The following is a 23724-nucleotide window of genomic DNA, read 5'->3' as shown; positions in this document are numbered from 1 at the left end:
TTCATAGGAGCATTAGAGAAGTTTCTTGCTCACAGTAGGTGTTTGACACATGTTTGTTGTATGAGAAACACAGAGGCATTGCAAAAGATGAAATCTCAGGTATGCTGGTACCACAGCCCCTTGTTTGCAGCTCAGATGAACTAGATCTGAGGGTTCACTGTCATCAAAAGCAAACGCTGGCCAGTTGCCAGAGGGCATCTACCCCATCCTGGCTTCTGCTTCAAAGTTTCTCCTAAGTCCCAGCCGCAGCTCTCTTGATCTTTCCCTATTTGCTCATTAAAGTTAATTTGGGACATGAAAACATCCAGAACCAAATATTTCATTAAGTCCAGTTCTTAATGCAGCAACTGCAGACAAAACAGGTAAAAATAGGGCAGAGGTTCTGAGTATGAGTCCAGCAAACGTGGCACCTGTTTAAACCTCAGGCCCTCTGTTCATGGACTGACATCTTCAGTTAGCTTGGGGGATGCTGAGAATATCAAGGAAAGCCAATTATGTCTCTTTATAGAGAAATTTTAAGTATTCAAGGAGCTCCTCAGTTCTCACTCTTGGGGTATTAAAGAAATAACAGGCCAGGCGCAGTGGCTCACACCTGTAATCCCAGCACTTTGGGAGGCCGAGGTGGGCTGATCACTTCAGGTCAGGAGTTCGAGACCCGCCTGGACAACACGGTGAAGCCCCATCTCTAGTAAAAATACAAAAATTAGCCAGGCATGGTGGTGCACGCTTGCAGTCCCAGCTACTCGGGAGACTGAGGCAGGATAGTCACTTGAACCCAGGAGTCAGAGGTTGCAGTGAGCTGAGATTGTGCCAGTGCACTCCAGCCTGGGTGACACAGTGAGAACCTGTCTTAAAAAAAAAAAAAAAAAAAAAAAAAAAGAAGAAGAAGAAGAAGAGGAAGAGCAATAAAAGAAAGAAAGAAACGACAATTTTTGTAAAAAGTCTCATTGAGAGTCCTGGAAAAGGACTAAGATACCAATTATTAATATCAGCTACCATTTTCTGAGTTATTATGAGGATTGTGCTGAGTATTTTTACATAAATTATGTTTTCTAATCCATACAGTAACAGTAACCCTCTGAAGTGACAGAAGTTAAGCTATTGGCTTGAGCTCTTATAACTACTGAATGGCAGAAAACATGACAAAGGTGAGGCTCCCACCATGGCAGAGTAGTCCTAGAGTCTGTACCATTAAACGCCTCACTGTGTTGCTTGTTAGGGTATCTCATAATGTCCTTTTCTTTCTTTTCTTTTGAGACAGAGTCTCGCTCTGTCACCCAGGCTGGAGTGCAGTGGTGCGACCTCTGCTCACTGCAAGCTCCACCTCCCGGGTTCACGCCATTCTCCTGCCTCAACATCCTGAGTAGCTGGGACTACAGGTGCCCGCCACCACACCTGGCTAATTTTTTGTATTTTTAGTAGAGATGGGGTTTCACTGTGTTAGCCAGGATGGTCTTGATCTCCTGACCTCATGATCTGCCTGCCTCGGCCTCCCAAAGTGCTGGAATTACACCTTGTCCTTCTTAACAGGAAGAAAGATACTAGCCAATAACTGCTGCATTAGATGGTGCTGCTCTGAGTGAGATACCAGTGAGGTGAGGCCTTGATGTTAATTAAATCTCATATATAAAATTCATTTATTTGAGGAACAAAAGAGTAGGGGCTTCACACAAACTACTGGTGCTACAAGAAACCAAGGACATCTTTGTCTGTGACATGCCTCTATTGCATGTCAAGGTTCTTAAGATCCAATGGGATTGTTTGTAAAGTTTGACAAAGCTGGAGCTGGAGGAATGAGGAAAGCTGGAGAACACAGAAATATGGTAAATTGTCCCCAATCTGAGGCTTCTCTAATATTCCATTCTAACACACTTACCTTTTTTTAGGGGAAATTTTAATTCTAGTAAGTGTAAGTTACTCATTCTTATGGAATTCTTTTTAAAGGAAGAACTGGGGTCCAAAATATATCAGTAAGTCTAAATACATTAATGATCACAACAAATTTAAGTATCTTAAATTCCTTTGTCAAAGTACCACAGATCTTCTGAATACCCTAAACTATAGTGTTAAACTATATAGTATTTAAAAGACATATTCTTAAACTAAGGGGGCACAAAAAGGCTGAAAAATAGGCATTAAAGTATACTAGATAAATAATAAAAGAAAGCACATGCTATAATGCTAATATCTGACAAAAGAAAATGAAATGAGAAGCATTAACAATTAAGAGGGGCAAAGATATTTTTCTTTCAATTGTATTCAATTCACCAAGAAGATAAAACAGTTATGAATCTTAATGCATTGACAATGTGGCATTATATTTTTGTATATATAAACATATGCATTAAATAAATGCTGATAGAAATAAACAGAAATAATACAGAGCCATGGTCAAACAACATAATACATTCGTTTCAGAAATAATCATATCATATATAAAATTAATAAAAATTAATTGCGTTTGAATTGCTTTTAAAGATTTGAATTAATTATTTTGAATATTTGAATACTGCTCAAGGAACATTTATTAAGAAAAAAATACATCCCCTTGCTCTCCCCCACTCCGCTCAAAGCAGAAGTAACATCAACATAAAAAGAATGGTAAAAGGAAACAAAACAATATATTTGGAAAATAAGACATTCTTCTAGATAACTTTTGTGTTAAAGAGAAAATAAAAATAAACATGGAAAAACTAGTAAGAAGTGAATGGTAACTCCATATATCAGAAACTCTAGATTGCAGCCAGAGTAGAATCAGGAGAAAAAGGAAGTCTCCTCCAAACCCTCCAGGGACTATGAGTAAGGGGCGGCTGAGCTAGTTGCCCCTCATAGGTTCATCCCGCACTGCCAATTCCCCTGAGCCTTCAGACTTCTTAGAGTGGCACTATCCAATACAGTAGCCGCTAGCCCCAGGTGCTAAATTTAAATTAATTAAAGTAAAATAAAATTCAAAATTCAGTGTCTTAGTTGTTCTGGCCACATTTTAAGTACTCAATAGCCACAGGTGGCTGGAAGTTATTGTGCTGGACAACACAAGCTACAGAACATTCCATCGTAGAAATAGAAAGTTCTGTTTGGTAGTGCTTCTCTAATGTTTGCCAGGGACATTCCAAAATGTCAATTCCACTGACTGTAGGCCACTACTGAGTCCAGGTTTCAACTGGCCAACCTAGTGGACTGTATGTACTACTTCTGTTTGCTCAAGCCAACATATTAAATTCAGAATCTCAGGGAAGTAAACTCATATCGAGAAATGTGGTTAAGTCAGCTCTTCAATTTTACTTTAGATGGTTAAATAGCTTTAGGATTCATTCATAGCCGTGCTCCCCAAACTCTGGCCAAAACTGATGTTAAAGCCTCATAATTATTGTAGTGTGTCAGTTTCCTCTCCCACCTCAGACAGGTCTTGTACATCCTTACCTGGGACCTACTGTTGTTGTGATCCCGGAGGTACTTAGAGAAGTGGGAGTGGATCCTACAGAAGTCAGCATCCCATGGGGATGGCATTCTCCCAGGTGCAGTCATTGAAAGGTGTTTATACAGAGAAAGGTGCCCTCTTTGGTGGGAAGAGGGGTTTCCTCAATCAAAAAAGAAGGTCATACGGAATTGGGGAGTTTAAAGTTTTCAGCCTGCCCAGGCGCAGTGGCTCACACCTGTAATCCCAGCATTTTGGGAGGCCGAGGCAGGCAGATTGCTTGAGGTCAGGAGTTCGAGACCAGCCTGGCCGACATGGTGAAACCCCGTCTCTACTAAAAATACAAAAATTAGCTAGGCGTGGTGGTGTGGGCCTGTAGTCCCAGCAACTCGGGAGGCTGAGGTGGGAGGATCACTTGAGCCTGGGAGGTGGAGGTTGCAGTGAACTGAGGTTGTGCCACTGCACTCCAGCCTGGGTGACAGTGAGACCCTGTCTCAAAAAACAAAACAAAACAAAACCAAAAAACCCCAAATTTTCAGCCTCATCTTTTTCTCCCTCTCATATCTCAGGATCTCCCTCCTTCTCCCACCAGTGCCCTTTTAGTCTTAGAGACTGGCAGGGGCAAGCATTTAATTGGCTCTGCCACTGTGCAAGTCATACAATCCAGCGCTTGATGTCATCTTTGCCATATCTGCCATGAAACTAGAAGAAATGAGGGATTCCTTCAAAGTTGGCATAACAATGCTTTCATTTTCCACTCATCTTCTGAATTGAGTATTTAAGGCCTTCGATTTTTCTTTTCACTCTATACACTCTCTTGGGCAGCACTGTCCAATACAACCTTCTGCAGGGATAAAAGTGTTCTCTACCTGTGCTGCCCTATAATATAGCAGTCACTAGCCACGTGCGGTTTTTGAGCACTTGAAATGTGGCTAGTGTGACTGAAGAACTGAATTTTAAATTTTATTTAATTTTAATTAATCTTAATTTTAATGTAAATAGCCACACGTGGTTAGTGGCTACCAGACTGGACAGTGCAGTTCCAGGGCACCAAAAGGAGTTAGCTGACCGCAAATTTTTATAATCACTATTGTCATCATCTTACCAATTTGCTAAAGTCACTTCCTCTCCCAACCCCTTGTCCTCCACTTGTACTTCAGTCCATGCAATAATGGTGTGATAGTGATGCCACCATAACTTAGAAATGAAATGTCTCCTTTTCCCTGGCAAGGAGGTTATCCACACATTTCTAAGTGTGAGAGCAACCTAGTCCCAGAATTCTATCCTCAGGGCCACTCCTGAGGCCACTCTTGATATCTGTTACTCTATCAATCATTGATCTAGAATCGCACACTCAAATGGAAAACTGTTATGTGTTAACTAAAGGAGTCATTTAAAACACTGTTGGCAGGAAAGCGAACATATCCAAGAGTTGGCGACGGTGAAGCACCACTAACCACACCTAGGCACAGGGAAGCAGCTGACCAGACCTGAGGGATAGCTCTAGCTATAGGAGCTGGCCTCCTGCTGGAGCTGGGGCCCTCTGTAGGTGATGCAAACAAGCTCTGCACTCAGCAGAGAGGCTACCTGGGAATGGATATGTCAGACCCATTCTCCTGCTCACCACCCTCCTTCCTCCTTCCTGTGCCTTCCTTTAACAAACCCAACCAGAAGCCAGAATGTGAAGAAGGTTGTTATTGCCATCTATAAAGTGTGGCCTCCAGAGACATAGAGGGTGGACAAGGGTGGAGGGTGGTTCTAAAGTTGCAAACAAAACATTTCTCTGTTTGTGCTACTACAGTAGCTCACCCATGTTTGAACTATTAAGAAAAAAGTCTGGACAGATGAGACCTGGACTCTGACCTTGTGCTGATTCCCCATAGAAATGCCACCTGTGAATTCCTGATGAAGGCAGCTGGTCTTCCCTCTCCTAGAGCTATTTCCTAATGAAATAAAATGAGTTATAAACTTTAACAATGACAAACACAGTGAGAAAAACTTAAGCAACCAAAGGAGGACAAATTTAAAAGGTGATTTTGAAAGAATCTTACAGTAAAACATAGTAAAAGGCAGTTTTCTATGACAAGTCTAGAGATGATTCCTTGTACCTTCCCCACAAACAAGTCTTGTTATTGAAATCCTCTAAAATGCATTCTACACATCACTCACCATGAAACTCTTGTAATTCTAAATAATTCTTTAATATAGGTTTGTATATGTAGTGTGTGAGTATGTATACTACACTTTTAGCGATATTGTAAGCTCTGTGAGGACAAGATTACGTCACCACAATTAGTAAATTCATATTTACTGGATTCCTGAGGACCTTCTTGCTCACTGGAGCATTTCATGATGCTAGACACAGTGGTAAAGGCTGTGCCTGGGGCCCCTTGGGACTGTGGGATGGTGCATCAGGGAGACAGACGTTGGGGGAGTCTCACCATGGAGTAGACAGGCCACAAAGGACTTCCTTGGCTCTTTTGATCGGTCTGAGTTTCCCCCACGAAACAGCTTTCCTGGTACTCTGTGTCCAGACTCTGGAGCTGTCTGGCAGTTCTGCTAATCATTCACCACCTTTGGCTTCTTTCTCAGCTACTGTGGGCAGTGTGTCTGGTTTGGGATGGGTGATTCCTATCTTCAAAGTCCTGGGATCAGGATGTTCATGTTTTAAACGAACAACACGTAGCTTTGATGCCTGGCCAAGGAGGGGGACTGGACACCACAGATAGAAGGTTATTTTGGGGTTATTTATTCTGCATCCATATAATTTTCAGCCTCAAACATCTGGTGTTCCAGTGCACACTTCTGCCCTCCTCCTCTTCTGACTGTCGATACCCCTGTTTCAGTTGTCACGAGTTAAATAGGGTAGCCAGAAGATGAATGGTATTTGTCCCCCACATCTACTGTGTCCCTAGACCCACTTCCCAAAGGCAGTAGAAGTAATATTACTAGTGAACAAATTTAGCCCACCTGCAGTCCATTCTAGGTAGAACTAGGTTACTCAGAAGCAGGCACTCGTTCTTTGCTGACGGTAAACACTTATGGGAGCACTGGAGTTCACTGCACCAGGGGACAATTTTCCTCAGGGCAGTTCAGTGATTTCCCAGAGCACAGGCAAGAACCAAAGAGAATCCCAAGCATTTCTCCTCCTTGGTCTGCTCCATCACAACCTCACACCCACAGCTTCCCTTGTACCTCCTCTCCCTGAGCATGCAGCTCTTTGAAGTTTTCTGAATGTTTTGATCACTAGCTAAAAGAAGACAATTGTGGAGTAATAAATACTCCCTTTCTATGCAACAACCCTGTTCTCTCTCTCAATTTAGAGAATACATGTCGAAGTCTTTCCTTTCTCTAACAGAAATAAAGGCTTTGCTAATTAAGAGAAAACTGGGACCAGAACCCTGATCTCTTAATTTTCAGTCAATTTTGTTTTTCCATTTCATCACCCTGTCTTCCTAAAGCTGGGTTTCTACAACAAAATGTTAACAGTGGTTATCATCAGGTTATGGGATTGCAAGTGTTTCTTTTCTTCTCATTTTCGGATTCTGTATTTTTCCAGATTTTTCTATAAGGGTTATGTACTAGCTTTGCATTAGCTTGGATGAACTAGCTGCACTAACAAACAAATGCAATAATTTCCATTCCTTAATTTTAAAAAAGTTAATTTATTTTTATATTCATGCATAGTCCAAAATGAGTGTTCATAATCTGCATATAAGCCTCCTACAATGAGTAATCCAGGAAATCTGTCCCTTACATCTTGGAGCTCTTCCATCCTCAACAAAATATGACTTTTAACTAAGCTGGGATACTCTGTATTAAGCCAGAAGAAAGAAAAGTAACATAGAAAAGTATGTGAGGGAGGATTTTATAGATAAGAACAGAGAGTAATATATATCACTTCCTTCACGCTCCATTGGCTAGGACTCAGTTGCAAGCCTGCATCTAACTGCAAGGTAGGATGGCAAACAAAAGAAGAAAAAGAAATGAATTCTATAAATTGCTAGCCAGTACATGCCACATTTGTATATACTAAAAAAGGAGGTTGAAGTTAAAATGGAATAAGGAAGTCAAGTCCCTCTGGAAAGCAATCTTACGGTCTCTTTCTTACAGTATTTTAACACTCAAATCTCCATTCTCCCACTGGCAAAAAGTGGCCTCCACCCTCCAGGGTATAGAGAGATTGGATTTTCCTGATACAATCATGTGTCACTTAATGACAGGAATATGTGCTGAGAAATGTGTCATTAGGTGACCTCATCATTGTGCAAACATCTTAGAGAGTACTTACATAAGCCTAGATGATATAGCCTCCTACACCTCTAGGCTAAAAGGAATAGCCTATTGCTCCTAATCTACAAATCTGCACAGTGTGTTAGTGTGCTGAATACTGTGAGCAATTGTAACACATGCTAAGTATTTATGTATTTAAACATACCTAAACATAGAAAATATATAGTAAAAATATGGTATAAAAGATTAATAAAATAGTATACTTGAATAAGGCACTTAGCATGAATGGAGCTTGCAGGACTGGAAGTTGTTCTGGGTGAGTCAGTGAGTGGTGAGTGAATGTGAAGGCCCAGGACATTACTGTATACTTTTATAGGACTGGCAGTGCAGTAGGTTTGTTTATCCCAGCATTACTGTTACAGGACCAACAGGTTCATATGCCCACTGTGCAGCAACAGATCAATATACCAAGACAGCAGGGTTTGCAGCAGAGAAAGAGTTTAATGATTGCAGGGCAGCTGAGTGAGGAGATATGAGAAACCCTCAAATCTATCTCCCTGAGGAATTTTGGGCTGAAGTTTTAAGGGGATCATGGAGGGCAAGAGGCTGGAAAATTGAGGTAATTGATGATTGGTTGGGGTAAAGCTGATGAAACCATCATGATGTAGGGACTGAATTCTTTAGTGAGTCAGTTCTTTCGGACTAGCTGACATCAGTAGTTTCACTGATATACAGGACCTGAAAGAATATCCCAAATGAAAAACATAATGTTTCACAATGTTCAAGTTGTTGTCTATAGAGCAGTTAAGGAGAACTACAATCTAGGTTCTGCATGATTCTGGGGCAATAGACAGCAAAAAACTATGAGGAAGCAGGTCAGAGAGTAAGCCGGCCTAATGATTAATGCTGAATGTGCTGCAAGCTTGGTTTATTTTCATTTCTCCCTCTTCCTTCTTCCCTGATTGAATTTATAAAATTTCTATGGATGGTTTCATCACCACAAACATGTGAGTAATGCGTTAAGCTATGATGTTGGACAGCTATGATGTCACTACATGACAGAAATTTTTCAGCTCCATTATAATCTTATGGGACCGTGGTTGAATATGTGGTCCATCATCATTATGCAGCACATAATGGTATTAAGTATGTGTAGAAATATTTGGATGGATAGGATTAAGTGGAGACATAAGTAAGTATGAGAAATATTTGGATGGGAGACAGAGCTCAGAGGCAGCGCTGTGACCTAGGTCCTTGTCCCCACTGGGGGTGTCAGCACACAGATGCTGTCTCTCTGCCCTACAGCATTGCTTGTATCATGAAGACAGATGATACAAGATGTGGAGGATCAAAATCAGCATGATTTATGTTCTGTGATGAACTTCTCCCTTAAGCAGACTTATCACCCTCAGAGAAATACCTATTCCATGTACCCTCTGTAATAAACCCAGAAATATTTGTGTGCCTATGCCTCACATTCCCTGTACCTTGTTCTCCATACCCTCTAAATGAAGACTTTCATATATTTTGGAAATGTGCCTCTTACCAGATATATGGCATCTTAGTCCATTTCTTTTTTTTTTTTTTTTTTTTTTTTTTTGAGACGGAGTCTCGCTCTGTCGCCCGGGCTGGAGTGCAGTGGCCGGATCTCAGCTCAGTGCAACCTCCGCCTCCCGGGTTCACGCCATTCTCCTGCCTCAGCCTCCCAGTAGTAGCTGGGACTACGGGCGCCCGCCACCTTGCCCGGCTAATTTTTTGTATTTTTATTAGAGACGGGGTTTCACCGTGTTAGCCAGGATGGTCTCGATCTCCTGACCTCGTGATCCGCCCGTCTCGGCCTCCCAAAGTGCTGGGATTACAGGCTTGAGCCACCGCGCCCGGCCATCTTAGTCCATTTCTTGTTGCTTATAACAGAATATCTGAAACTGAAAAAGAATTTATTTCTTATAGTTATGGAGACTGGGAAGTCCAAGGCCAAGGGGCTGCATCTGGCGAGTGTCTTCTTGTTGATGAGGACTCTCTGCAGAGTCCTGAGGCAGCATGGGGTATCAAATAATGAGGGAGCTGTGTGTGATAACTCAGGTCACACTTCCTCTTTTTTTTTTTTTTTTTGACAGAGTCTCACTCTGTCACCCAGGCTGGAGTGCAGTGGCACAATCTCGGCTCACTGCGACCTCCACCTCCCAGGTTCAAGCGATTCTCCTGCCTCAGCCTCCCAAGTTGCTGGGACTACAGGCATGTGCCACCACACCCGGCTAAATTTTTGTATTTTTAGTAGAGACAGGCTTCACCGTGTTGGCCAGGCTGGTCTTGAACTCTGGACCTCAAGTGATCCACCTGTCTCAGCCTCCCAAAGTGCTGGGATTACAGGTATGAGCCACCTCACCTAGCCACTCTCTATGTTTCTTATAAGGGTTATGGTTTCAGGTCTTACATTTCAGTTTTTAATGCATTTTGAGTTAATTTTTATATATAGTATAAGATGAGGGTCCAATTTCATTTTTTTACATGTGAATATCCAGTTTTCCCTAAGACATTTATTGAAAAGACTATCCTTTCCCCACTGAGTATTCTTGGTTCTCTTGTTGAAGATCAGTTGAACATACATGCGTAGGTTTAATTTCTGGGCTCTCCATTCTATTCCATTGGTCTATGTGTTTGTTTTTATGTCAGACATAAAATGTTTTGATTACTATAGCTTTGGAATATAATTTGAAATCAGAAGTGTGATGCCTCCAACCGTGTTCTCAAGATTGATTTGTCTATTTGGGATATTTTGTGTTTCCATTTGAATTTTAGAACTGCTTATTCTACTTCTGTGAAAAATGCCATTGCAATTTTGATAGAGATTGTGTAGAATCTGTAGATTGGTTTTAGTAGTATGGACATATTAAACATTTTAATTCTTCCAATCCATGAGTATGGGACATTTTTCCATTTATTTGTGTCTTCTTCTTTTTCTTTCTTCAATGCTTTATAGCTTTCAGCATACAGATTTTTTGCCTTCTTGGTTAAATGTAGTCCCAACTTGAAAACAACAAAACAAATAACCAGTTTAAAAATGAGTAAAGAACCTGCATTTCAAGACATTTTTCCAAAGAAGACATAAATGGCCAGTGGGTATGTTAAAAGTTGCTCAACATCACCAATCACAGAAAAATGCAAACAAAATTCGCAAGGAGATATCACTTCACATCTTAGAAGAGCTATAACAAAAAAGACACAAGATAATGAGCATTTCTGAAGATGCGGAGAAAAGGTAACCCTTGTACAATATGGTGGGAATGTAAATTGGTTCAGCTGTTATGAAAAACAGTATGGAAGTTTCTGAAAAAATTTAAAAAGGACTATCATACGATCCAGCAATCCCACTCCTTGGTATATATCCAAATTAAATGAAATCAGTATTTCAAAGAGATATCTGCACTCTTACGTTACAATAATCAAGATACAGAAACAACCTAAGTTGGGGCCAGGAACGGTGGCTCATGCCTGTAATCACAGCACTTTGAGAGGCTGAGGCGGGTGGATCACTTGAACACAGATGGATCCACCAACAGATGGGTAAGTAAAGAAACATATATATAATGATATATTATTCAACCTTAAGAAAGAAGGAGGTCCTGCTGTTTGCAACAATATGGATGAACCTCAGCTGGGCGTGGTGGCTCATGGCTGTAATCCTGGCACTTTGGGAGGCCACGGCAGGTGGATCGCCTGAGGTCAGGAGTTCAAGACTGGCCTGACCAATATGGTGAAACCCCGTCTCTACTAAAAATACAAAAAAATTAGGCAGTATGGTGGCATGCACCTGTAGTCCCAACTATTTGAGAGGCTGAGACAGGAGAATTGCTTGAACCCAGCAGGCAGAGGTGGTAGTGGGCTGAGATGGTGCCACTGCACTCCAGCCTGGGCAACAGAGAGAGACTTAGTCTCAAAATAAAAAACAAACAAAAAAAATATATGTAGCACACTTCAAATACAGTAGTCCCCCCTTACCTGCAGTTTCATGTTCTTAGGTTTCAATTACTCACAGTTAACTGCAGTCTGAAAATATAGTATTTTGAGAGAGAGAGAGAGAGAGAAATTATATTCACACAACTTTTATTTCAGCATCATTTTATAATTGTTCCATTTTTAGTTATTATTGCTAATCTTTTGCTGTGCTTAATTTGTAAACTAAACTTTATTATAGGTATGTATATATGTATAGGGGAAACCAGTATATGTAGGGTTCAGTACTAACCTATCCCAGGTTTCAGGCACCCACTGGGAGTCTTAGAAAGTATCACCCATGGATAAGGAGGGGCTATATAGACATTAATTTTTATAAAAAAAATAAATGGGGGCTGCTTTGCCTGTGGAGTAGCAATTCTTTCATTCCTTTGTTTTCTTAATAAACATGATTTCATTTTAAAAAATAAAAATTAATGAATAAATAAATAAATAAATAGGGCCAGGTTCGGTGACTCACACCTATAATCCCAGCACTTTGGGAGGTTGAGGTGGGTGGATCACTTGAGCCCAGGAGTTTGAGACCAGCCTGGACAACATAGTGAGGCCTCATTTCTACAAAAAATACAAAAAATAGCTGGATGTGGGGGCTCATGTCTGTTGTCCCAGCTACTCAGCAGCTGAGGCAGGAGGATTGATTGAGCTCAGGAGGTTGAGGCTGCAGCGAGCTGTCATCAAGTCACTGAACTCCAGCCTGGGCAACAGAGCGAGACATTGTCTCAAAATAAAAATAAAAATAAAAATAAATAAATGAAGACTCTTGCCTTGGATGCAATCCATCATATGCAACTGGTTGCTACCTAGTGCCTAGAACTCTTTCTGCCTATATGTGTTAGACACATAGTAAATGATAATTAAAGAGAGAATAAAGTCGAGGACCTAATTCACATTAAAATATAAGCAACTCATTGGATCTACTTATCTCAATATATCTGCATTTTAGTAAAAAATTACACCTTAACATTCCAAAATTGATCTCAAAAGGTGACATTTTACATTCATCTACTGTTCAGTGGAAAGACAATTTGGGGCAATTGAGTGGTTTTCGTTGTGGTCCCCAAAAACTATTACAGAAAAATGAAGAGAACAAGAGCTCAAATATATGAACACACACCCAAATGTTTTCAAACTTTTATGTCTGGGAAGAATATATTTGCTCTTAGTATATGACCCAACATATGAGTAAGGAGTCTTTTTTTTTTTTTTTGAGAGTCTTGCTCTGTCACCCAGGCTAGAGTGTAGTGACATGATCTTGGCTCACTACAACCTCCACCTCCCGGGTTCAAGTAATTCTCCTGTCTCAGCCTTCTGAATAGCTGGCATTACAGGCACTCATTAACATGCCCAGCTAGTTTTTGTATTTTGAGTGGAGATGGGCTTTCACCATGTTGTCCAGGCTGGTCTCGAACTCCTGACCTCGAGATTTGCCTTGGCCTCCCAAAGTGCTGGGATTACAGGCTTGAGCCACCAAGCCTGTCTGAGGAAGGAGTCTTAAAGGATGCATGAAGGTTTGTGAGTAACCCAGGTCTTCTCTGGATAATCTCCATGCTCAGGCACCTCTCTTTTCCTACTCTGAATGTTGAACAGGGGCAGAAGGAAGCAAGCCATGAGAGAGAGGAACAAGTGTGTCCAGAAGGTCCTCAAGGGCCCAAAAGCAGAGCTCCTGAGAGCACAAATTCCCACAGGTGCATACTAAAAAATCTTTATGTTTCTACTTTGGCAGAACTCAATTAGTTCCCAATGTACTGGAATGAAATGGAATAATGAGACCTACCTCACTAAAAATCTAGGCTCCCGTCCAGAACTTTCCATTCTGTGAGACAGCAGTGGGCAGAAGGAGATGATAAAAGTAGGTAGAACTTAGCTCTGTATATATAGACCCAAAACTCCAGGGGCCTGTGAGGGAGAGGAGGGTAGAGAGGTCCTGAGTATTGTTCTTCACGCTGCAGTCAGACAGGCCTCTATTCCATGGGAAAGTTCATTGGCCATTTTTACCCGGGGCTATTTCTTTTCTCTTATGGACTGTATCAGGCCACAGTGGTCTCCAAGGGCATGATACTCAAAGGTTGTGTCCTGTATCCTTTGTGCCTTCCCAGGAATAAGCAAAGATGTTCCAGGCTGTGGAAAATAGCCTATGGAGGATTACTGAAGATAGTGACTGGCTCCCTCTTAACATTTTATGTGGTCCTCTGTCTTGATGGTGGGATGGTGCTAATGAGCAAGCAGGTGCCATCAAGGTTCATGTACCCCAAAGAGTGGCAGCACCTCACCATGTTCATCCTCCTCACTCTCAATGGCTGTGTGGACTTCATGAGCAAGAACGTGCTGCCTCAGAGGTGTGTGGGCCTAGAAAAAGGTACCCTGGTCCTGATCATCTACGAGCTCCTGCTGCTGATGGTGTCACATGCTAAAGACTCAGAAGGAGTGGAGCTGCATGTTCACTCTCTGCTCATTTTGGTGGTGTTCCTGCTGTTGCTGGTGTTGACTGCAGAGCTGTGGGCTCCCAACATGTGCCATCTCCAGCTGATGGAGACCTTTCTGATGCTGATGATGGGCTCCTGGCTGATGCAGGCAGGCTTTATTCTATACAGACCTGTCTCTGGCTACCCATGGCAAGACGATGACATCAGTGACATCATGTTTGTCACCACCTTCTTCTGCTGGCATGTGATGATCAATGCCTCATTCCTGTTGGGAATCTATGGCTTCTCTTCCTTTTGGTATCATTGTTACAGTCCCAGCTTGAAGCTGACTGGGCCCAAAGAAGCTCCATATTACGCAAGCACTCCAGGACCCCTCTACAAGTTGCTACAGGAAGTGGAGCAGTCAGAGAAAGAGGACCAGGCTCTCCTCCTGGCAAAGTGCTCCCCCTGAGACAAGGCCTATAGTGGCTGGCACATCGTCCACCTCATCTTCCTCCTGTGGGCTTCTTAGCCATGAACATGGCACCCTCTTTGGTCCCCAGTGAAGGGAATGGCCCTGGAGGACAGTAATTGGCCCCGACTGTTGTCCCTGTAGCTGGGCCTCAGATTGCCGAGGAGATAGGGAGAGAGAAACCTGAAGAGGGGGCACAGATGGGGTTATGTGGATGGGGCAAAGTGGAAGAGGAGGAAAAGGCCCAAAGAGGTAGGAATGTGGCCAAGAAATATCCATAGCAGGAAGAGAACAATCAAAGGCAGGCCTCTGAAAGGAGGAGGGTGGAGCCCAGCAGTGATGCCCTCACCAGCTGTCTGGCTTGGTTTTTACCTAAGGAATAAAGACTTCTCACAAATCCAGATTGCAGTGATGGGTATTTCTGTTGGCCAGCTAAGGCGAAACAGTGTAAACAGATGGAGTACCATTCACTTAACCCACCTGATTGAAATAAGAATCTCATATATATTTTTAACTTGGGTGGATTAGCATAGTTTCAAATTCTGCACATAAAGTGAGAATTAAAACTGTTTACATCATAGTTTTTCAAGTCTCCATAAACCAAACTTTCACTAAATGCCACCACATCTCTAACTCCTGACCTCTAATCCAGCCAAAGCAAAGTGTTTTTCTTTTTTTTTTTTTTTTTTTTTTTGAGACGGAGTCTAGCTCTGTCGCCCAGGTTGGAGTGCAGTGGCCGGATCTCAGCTCACTGCAAGCTCCGCCTCCTGGGTTTACGCCATTCTCCTGCCTCAGCCTCCGGAGTAGCTGGGACTACAGGCGCCCGCCACCTCGCCCGGCTAGTTTTTTGTATTTTTTAGTAGAGACGGGGTTTCACCGTGTTAGCCAGGATGGTCTCGATCTCCTGACCTCGTGATCCGCCCGTCTCGGCCTCCCAAAGTGCTGGGATTACAGGCTTGAGCCACCGCGCCCGGCAGCAAAGTGTTTTTCTACTTGTTTAACCACCACTAGCCCCAGCAGCAGTTTACTAGATCCTGATTTACTGGAGCCTACACTTGAGCCTTTCCAAATAATGCTCTGTACAAAACCCATTGGCAGTCACATTTTTACTACACAGTGTCATTCTACACTCAGCAATAAACTTCATGCACCACTTCCACCAAAAAGACCTCCTCCAGAAAATTCTCATAGACTCCTTGGCTCTGGAGATCTTCAGAAACTCTGTAAATCTGTGTTGCTATTTGCCCGTGCTGCTGATACACTCTCCTTTGCTCTATATCTCATATTGCCCCTTTCCAGGAGGTTTTGCTCTACCAACTACAAGGCAGGCTCCCGAACAGCAGGGAATTTATCCTATCCTTGTTACCCATTTCCGCTGCATGTTCCAGAAGAATATAACATTGTCCTCTGCACAGTTCATGCATAATAAAGTCTCATTTGCTTCAGGCACCTCCCTTTCCTGTCTCTTCTAAATGTAGTGTCTGCTCTGTGAACTCTCAGAGAGGCAGCCACGGGCTAAGACTGCATCACATAGCAACAGGTCTCTGTATAAAATAAACTCCACTGACCTGTTTAGGAGATCAGTTTACTCTGTGTATCATCTTTTACTGGACCTCTATGAGGCATGCCCCATTGGCTTCCCAGATGTCTCCGTTCTACATATAAAAAACTGAAGACTTCCACAGGTGTCTGTGCCCAAAGACTCACGGCTGGTCAGAGACAGGACAGGAACATAGGCTCTGAAAGTCAAGCCCCTGCTTCTGTTGTCTGGGCTCGAATGACTTCTCTGCAGAGAAAGGTGGAGGAGTGTGACTGATGTGGAAAACAAGATGGGCAGAAAGCAGGTGGCAAGAAGCCCCGGCGTGCATGAGTAGAGCACTGCAATGACCCCCAGGCCTCCTAAAGAGTATGTGCACATCATACCTTCTGTCTCTATCCTAGGCTGCCCTGGGTGTGCAGAGGATGCTGGGCTTCCATACCCCTGGCAGGGCTAATATTTTGGGTACAGGTCAGACTGGAGCCTGAGACAAGATGCTTCTAATCCTTCTTGTTTATTGGATTATGTCTAATTACTGGGCTCTTTTTCATTATTTACCATCTGGGCTCTCATTTTTTATTGCCTTTTTTATTTTATTTTGTTTTGTTTTGTTTTGTTTTGTTTTTGAGATGGAGTCTTGCTCTGTCACCTAGGCTGGAGTACAGTGGCGTGATCTCAGCTCACTGCAACCTCCGCCTCCCAAGTTCAAGCGATTCTCCTGCCTCAGCCTCCCAAGTAGCTGGGACTACAGGCATATGCCACCATGCCCAGTTAATGTTTGTATTTTTAGTAGAGACAGGGTTTCACCATGTTGGCCAGGCTGGTCTTGAACTCCTGACCTCAGGTGATCTGCCCACCTTGGCCTCCCAAAATGCTGGGATTACAGGCATGAGCCACCGCACCCGGCCTTATTGCCATTCTTGAATATAGTCATGGTAAATAATGAAGAAACCACTTCCTTATTGATCTCATCAAGTCATTCATATCCTAGTTCTAAACTGCTAAGCAAATCTCTGATAATTAGTGAATTTCTCCCAACATAATATCTCATAAAATATGTCTTGCAGCTAATATACTTGCATTTGTAGAAACATTTAAATTGAGTGTACTCCCCTCCAAAAACATTCCCAATATAAGTTTAACAAAATTCAGCAAACCCATTGTAAAATACATCTGAGAAAGGAACACTGAGACAGCTCAAGCATTTTTTTTCCCAGAGGAAAAAAGTTAGGGAGAAAATTGCTTTGCCAGCTTTCATAATCCATCATGAAATTAATTCAAGAATTAAAACAGTGTGGTATAGGAGCAAGCAAGTAACGTAGGTCCATAAATCAACATGGTATAGCTTAATAGAGGCTCCAGAAACAGAAATACGGAATGTGAGAATTAAATACATATTATGAATGGTTTATTCAATTAATGTGAGGAATAACTGGCTTTTTATTTGTAGAAACAACAACTTTGTTTCAAGGTATAGGCAGGGTTTGTTCCTCGTAGATGCTCTGATGTAAAATATGCTGCGTATCTCCCTCCTAGCTTCCACTGACTGCTGGTAGTCTTTGGCATTCCTTGGCTTATACTGGCATCACTCCCATATATGCTTCCATCTTCACATTGTCTTCTCCTGTGTGTTTCTCTGTGCCTTTAATCTCCTTCTGCTTTTCTCTTACAAGGACACCTGCCATTGGCTTTAAGGCCCACCCCAAATCCAAGGTGAGCTCATTTTAAGGTCCTTAACTTAATTATATCTGCAAATACTCTTTTCCAAATAAGATCACATTCACACGTTCTAGGGGTTAGGACTTGGACCTATCTTTCTGGGTGCCACCATTCAATTCACTATCCTTTCATATATAAAGAAGTCTCATGCCCCATGTCCTACCTCCGTTTGGGGCCTAGAGGCAGTTAACAGCTCCAACTATTACTCAAGTATCCCTTATGGTCTCCTCATACTCTGTCCACATCTGTAAAAGAAGTACCTTTATTTATGTATTTTATTTATTTATTTTTGAGACAGAGTCTCGCTCTGTCACCCAGGCTGGAGTGCAATGGTGCAATCTCTGCTTATTGCAACGTCTACCTCCCAGGTTCAAGCAGTTCTCCTGCCTCAGTCTCCTAAGTAGCTGGGATTGCAGGTGCCCGTCACCAGACCCAGCTAATTTTTTTTTTTTTTGTATTTTTAATAGAGATGGGGTTTCACCATGTTGGCCAGGCTGGTCTTGAACTCCTGACCTCAGGTGATTCACCTGCCTCAGCCTCCCAAAGTGGTGGGATTACAGGTGTGAGCCACCGCACCCGGCCCAGAAGTACCTGTATTAAACCCTCTGTGAACTATCCCAATTTGGGTTTCTATCTATTTCTAATTGAAACCGTACCTGAAACAGCAGTGGAGGAACTATACTGCAGGCCAAAACCTTAGAAAGAGTTCACCGTCAGATGTTGGTAAGAGTGAAAAAAGAAAATTTTCACTACTGAATTTCACAAAAGTGAAGATCCAATGAAGGATACTTATTTGTAAACATGTGGTTAATAAATGGAGGAGATTTTTCACCTCCAATCAAAATGACCAAGGGATTAATTAATATATTTAAGAATCCTAAAGAACTACTATTTTCAAGGAACTATGCAAGGATTGGCAATAAAATAATGAGAAAAATACAAATAACAATATACATAATTATATTGTAACTATGGTAATGGATGAAAAGGATAATTAGATGGTTTGGTAAGCAGAATTCTAAGATGGTCCCTAAGATTCCTGCTTTTGGTGTACATATTCAGGTTAATCCCCTTGCCTTGAGTGTTGTTGAGACCAGTTCATATAAGGAAATACAAAATCTAAGCTTAGTTACTAATCAGTTGACTTTGAATTAATCAAGAGGAAGATTGTCCTGGATGGGTCTGACCTAGTCAGATGAGCCCATAAGAAGGTGAATCATCAAGGATTCACTCCTGCTGGCCTGGAAGAAAACTCACAGCCATGTCATGATTTGTCTGTGAAAACCATGTGCCAAGAACTGAGAGCAACCTCTAGAGCAGAAGATTCAACTGGTTCGTGTTGGCTTCCTGACCCATACGAACTGTGAAATGGTCAGTTTTCATTGTGTGTGCTCCTAAATTTGTGTTAATTTGTTACAAAGCAATAGGAAACTAGTAAAGGTGGTGTTAAATTTTAGTAAAGGTTTATCCAGCACTGTGAGCAGTAGAAAACACTGTATCATACTGAGACTTGTGGCCCTGTAACAGAAAGATTTTATCCAAAATGAACTAGGTATACAAAGAGGAGCTAGCACCATTCTTACTGAAACTCTTGCAAAAAATCTAGGAGGAGGGATCCCTTCTTAACTCATTCTACAAATCCAGTATTGCCCTAATACCACAATCAGGCAAGAATGCAACAGAGCAAGACTCCATCAACAAAAAAAAAAAAAGAAGAAGAAGGAGAAGGAGAAGGAAGAATTCAATGTCATTTTCTATAGCCACACAAAAAAATAAAAACTAGAAATACATTTGACCAAAGAGGTGAAAGATCTCTACAAAGAAAACTACAAAATACTGACAAAATAAACTGTAGAAGACACAAATAAATGGAGAAACATCCCGACATCCCATAGTCATATACGGGAAGAATCAATATGGTTAAAATGACCATATTACCCAAAGCAATCTACAGATTCAATGTAATTCTTATAAAATTGCCATCATAGGCCAGGCGCGGTGGCTCAAGCCTGTAATCCCAGCACTTTGGGAGGCCGAGACGGGCGGATCACGAGGTCAGGAGATCGAGACCATCCTGGCTAACCCGGTGAAACCCCGTCTCTACTAAAAATACAAAAAACTAGCTGGGCGAGGTGGCGGGTGCCTTTAGTCCCAGCTACTCCAGAGCCTGAGGCAGGAGAATGGCATGAACCCGGGAGGCGGAGCTTGCAGTGAGCTGAGATCCGGCCACTGCACTCCAACCTGGGCGACAGAGCAAGACTCCATCTCAAAACAAAAAACAACAACAACAACAAAATTGCCATCATTATTTTTCACAGAATTAGAAAAGCAATCCTAAAGTTCATATGGCTCTATAGAAAAGCCTAAATAGCCAAAACACTCCTAAGCAAAAAGAATAAAGCCAGAGGCATTACATTGCCTGACTTCAAATTATACTACAAAACTAAAGTAACTAAAACAGCAAGGTATTGGTACAAAAATAGACTCATAGATCATGGTACAGAAATAAAGCCACTTACCAACAAGCAACTGATCTTTGATAAAGTGGAGAAAAATAAAGAATGGGGGAAAGAGATGCTAAATGGTGCTGGGTAAACTGGTTAGCTATATGCAGAGGAATAAAACTGGACCCCTATCTCTCACTATATACAAAAATTAAAAGGAAATTGATTAAAGACCTAAATGTAAGACCTGAAACTATAAAAAAAACCTAGAAGGACACCTAAAAAAAAAAAAAAAAAAAACTCTTCTGGACATCAGCCTAGCTAAAGAATTTATGGTAAAGACTCCAAAAGCATTTGTACAACAAAAACAAAAATAGACAAATGGGACTTAAACTGAGATGTTTTTGCACAGCAAAAGAAATCATCAACAAAATAAACACACAACCTACATAATAGGAGAAAATATTTACAAATTTTGCCTCCAACAAAGGATTAATGTCCATAATCTACAAGAAACTCAATTCAAGAAGAAATAAATGAACAATTCCATTAAAAACTAGGCCAAGGACATGAACAGACATTTCTCAAAAGAAGAAATACAAGTGACCAACAAACACCTGAAAAAATGATCAACATCAAAAATCATCAGAGAAATGCAAATTAAAACCTAACTGAGATACCAACTCTCAGCAGTCAGAATGGCTTTCATTAAAACGTCAAAAAATAAATAAATAAATAAAACCCAGATGTTTCCTTTTATTTTATTTTGTTTATGTTTTTGTTACTATTATTTTTGAGACAGTGTCTCATCCTGTCACCCAGGCTGGAGTGCAGTGATATGAATACAGCTCACTGTAGCCTAGAACTCCTGGACTTAAGTGATCTTGCCTCAGTCTTCCTAGTAGCTGAGACCACAGGTGGGCATCAACACGCAAGGGTATATTTTTATTTTTATATTTTGTAGAGGCAAGGTCTTGCCTTGTTGCCCACAGCCAGTCTTGAATCCTACTCTTAAGCTATCCTTCTACCTTGGCCTTCCAAAATGCTGGGATTACAAGTGTGAGTTACCTCACCTGTCCAAAAAACAACAGATATTGGTGAGGATGCAGAGAAAAGGCAACATTTGTATACTACTGGTGGGGATGTAAATTAGTTCCACCTGTATGGAAAACACTATGTACATATTTCAAAGAACTAAAAATAGAACTACCATGCAACCCAGCAATCCCACTATGGGCTATCTACCCAAGGAAAAGAAATCATTATATAAAAAGACACCTGCACTCATGTGTTTATTGCAGCACTATCTACAAAAAGCAAAGTCATGGATTCAACCTAAATGTCCACCAAGAGTTGACTGGAAAATGTGGTATATATACACCATGGGATACTATGCAGCCATAAACAAGAACAAAATCATGTCCTTTACAGCAACATAGATGGAGTTGGAGACCGTTATCCTAAGTGAACTGACGCAGAAGCAGAAAATAAAATATTGCGTGTTCTCAATTACAGGTGGGAGCTTTCTCCATCTTTATGTCCATGAGTGCCATTGTTATTAAACAAATGATACTTATGGACATAAAGATAGAGAAAACAGACTCTAAGGACTCCAAAAGATGGGGGATAGGGAGATAGGGTTTAAAATTACCTACCGGGTACGATGTCCAATATCAGGTGATGGGTACACTAGAAACTCTACCCCCACCATGATGCATGTAATATTAATGTCCAATGTAACAAACAACTACCCCCGAATCTAAAAATTAAAAAAAATAATAAAATGAAGCAGATACTGTTGAGAAGCAGCAGCTTCACAGCCATTTACTTCTTGTGCTCCTTACTTCATAAGGAAGCCTTTGTGAACTTAGGTTCCTGAGCCCCAGAAAGCAGGTGACTTAGACAGGGCACATAAGTATTGTAGACCTGAGATACTGAAGGCAGGGGAGAGGATTGGGTGAGAATAATTAGCTTAACCCTTCAGGTGGTTGGTCATAATTGATGGCCAGGAGTTGCATTTACATGATCTTCCTGTAGTCCTCTTAGAGAAATGGTAGACGGCATGTATTAACTAACTGATTTCAAGAGATAAACCCTTCAATCTTATTGGTTTAACACAATAGAAAGTTATTAATCCCTACACATAAAGTTGAATGCCAGCATTCCTAGTTGGCAGAGAGCCTTCCATATAGTCTTTCAGAAGCCAGGGTCCACCCATCCTGTGTCTTTGCCCTTCTGCAGAGCCCCCCAGTTCTCTATGTTCAGCCAACAGATAGGAAAAAAGAAATGGGGAGCAGGAGGGAGGCTTCCATGGGCCATGCCTTGAAGTGGAATACAGCACTTCTACACACATTTCATTGGCTCGAGCTCAGTCTCCAAGAGGCTGAGAAATGTAGTCCCTGCCTGGGCAGCCCCCTTCCACCGCTCTACCTGTGGGAGGGAATGAGACTTTTTGCTGGTCACATAGCTGTATTGTCCACATGAAACTTGAAGTTTAGAGGGATTCCCAAACTGCAGAATGAAGAATCCTGAACAAAGGAAGCAAAGGTTAACTCCTAACTAGCGGATGCATATTCTGGTTTGGAAGAGAAACGATCTTGGAAAAACAGATTCAGGGAGCTTGAGTTCTGTCCTCAGCCACAGGTTATGAGTCCATAGCATGGTCATAAGAGAAGATATAGGAATAACAGAGGTAGGGGCCAGGTGCAGTGGCACTTTGGGAGGCCAATGGGTTGCGGATCACTTGAGATCAGGAGTTCAAGACCAGCCTGGCCAACATGGTGAAACCCTATCTCTACTAAAAACACAAAATTTAACTGGCATGGTAACACATACCCGTAGTCCCAGCTACTTGGGAAGCTGAGGCAGGAGAATTGCTTGAAGCCGGGAGGCATAGGTAGCAGTAAGCTGAGATTGCACCACTGCACTCCAGCCTGGGCAACAGAGTGAGACTCCGTCTCAAACCAAAAAAAAAAAAAAAGGAATAACAGAGGTAGGGTGAGTACATGCTTCCACTTTGACAAAAGTTTCCATAAGAAAAAGAAGTTTGCAGCTATTGAAATGTGATCATTGAAAAGCACCTGAAACCAATTATACATATAGTGAAAACGAAGTCATGGTTATGCAATGGAGGTACAAAGCCCACATTATACACAATTTTGAAGAGAAAAATTATGAGCTAGGGTGCCAGGTGAAATCAAGGATATATGACTCTTTTTTTTTTTTTTAACAGAGTCTCACTCCGTCGCCCAGGCTGGAGTGCAATGGCACGATCTCAGCTCACTGCAACCTCCACCTCCCAGGTTCAAGCAATTCTCCTGCCTCAGCCTCCCAAGTAGCTGGGATTACAGTCACCCACCACCACACCCAGCTAATGTTTTGTATTTTTAGTAGAGACGGGGTTTCGCCATGTTGGCCAGGCTAGTCTCGAACTCCTGACCTCAGGTGATCCACCCGCCTAGGGCTCCCAAAGTGCTAGGATTATAGGC

At 41.8% G+C, this 23724-nt stretch overlaps 1 protein-coding gene and 1 long non-coding RNA gene across 2 annotated transcripts; one reads left to right on the top strand and one right to left on the bottom strand.

Moving 5' to 3' along the window:
* Window positions 1-9988: 9988 nt before the first annotated feature.
* LOC116418808 lies at window positions 9989-23115 on the bottom strand. Its single transcript, XR_004228962.1, has 4 exons — window positions 23072-23115; window positions 13437-13558; window positions 11648-11695; window positions 9989-10675 (listed from the first exon to the last, which is right to left on the bottom strand). It is a non-coding gene; the product is annotated as an uncharacterized LOC116418808 (long non-coding RNA).
* Window positions 13715-14536, top strand: LOC111536961 (transmembrane epididymal protein 1). Its single transcript, XM_023203508.1, has one exon. The coding sequence runs from the start codon at window positions 13715-13717 to the stop codon at window positions 14534-14536; it is 822 nt and encodes a 273-aa protein (XP_023059276.1).
* Window positions 23116-23724: the final 609 nt, after the last annotated feature.

This window comes from Piliocolobus tephrosceles, chromosome 1 (assembly GCF_002776525.5).
Source record: "Piliocolobus tephrosceles isolate RC106 chromosome 1, ASM277652v3, whole genome shotgun sequence".
Taxonomy (NCBI): Eukaryota; Metazoa; Chordata; class Mammalia; order Primates; family Cercopithecidae; genus Piliocolobus; species Piliocolobus tephrosceles.
Note: the sequence above shows the minus strand (reverse complement) of the source record. Positions and strands in the feature narration are given on the sequence as shown.

What these genes read in the sequence shown, in the direction of transcription:
- LOC111536961 (XM_023203508.1), top strand. Translation starts at nt 13,715, where the DNA reads ATGATACTCAAAGGTTGTGTCCTGTATCCTTTGTGCCTTCCCAGGAAT.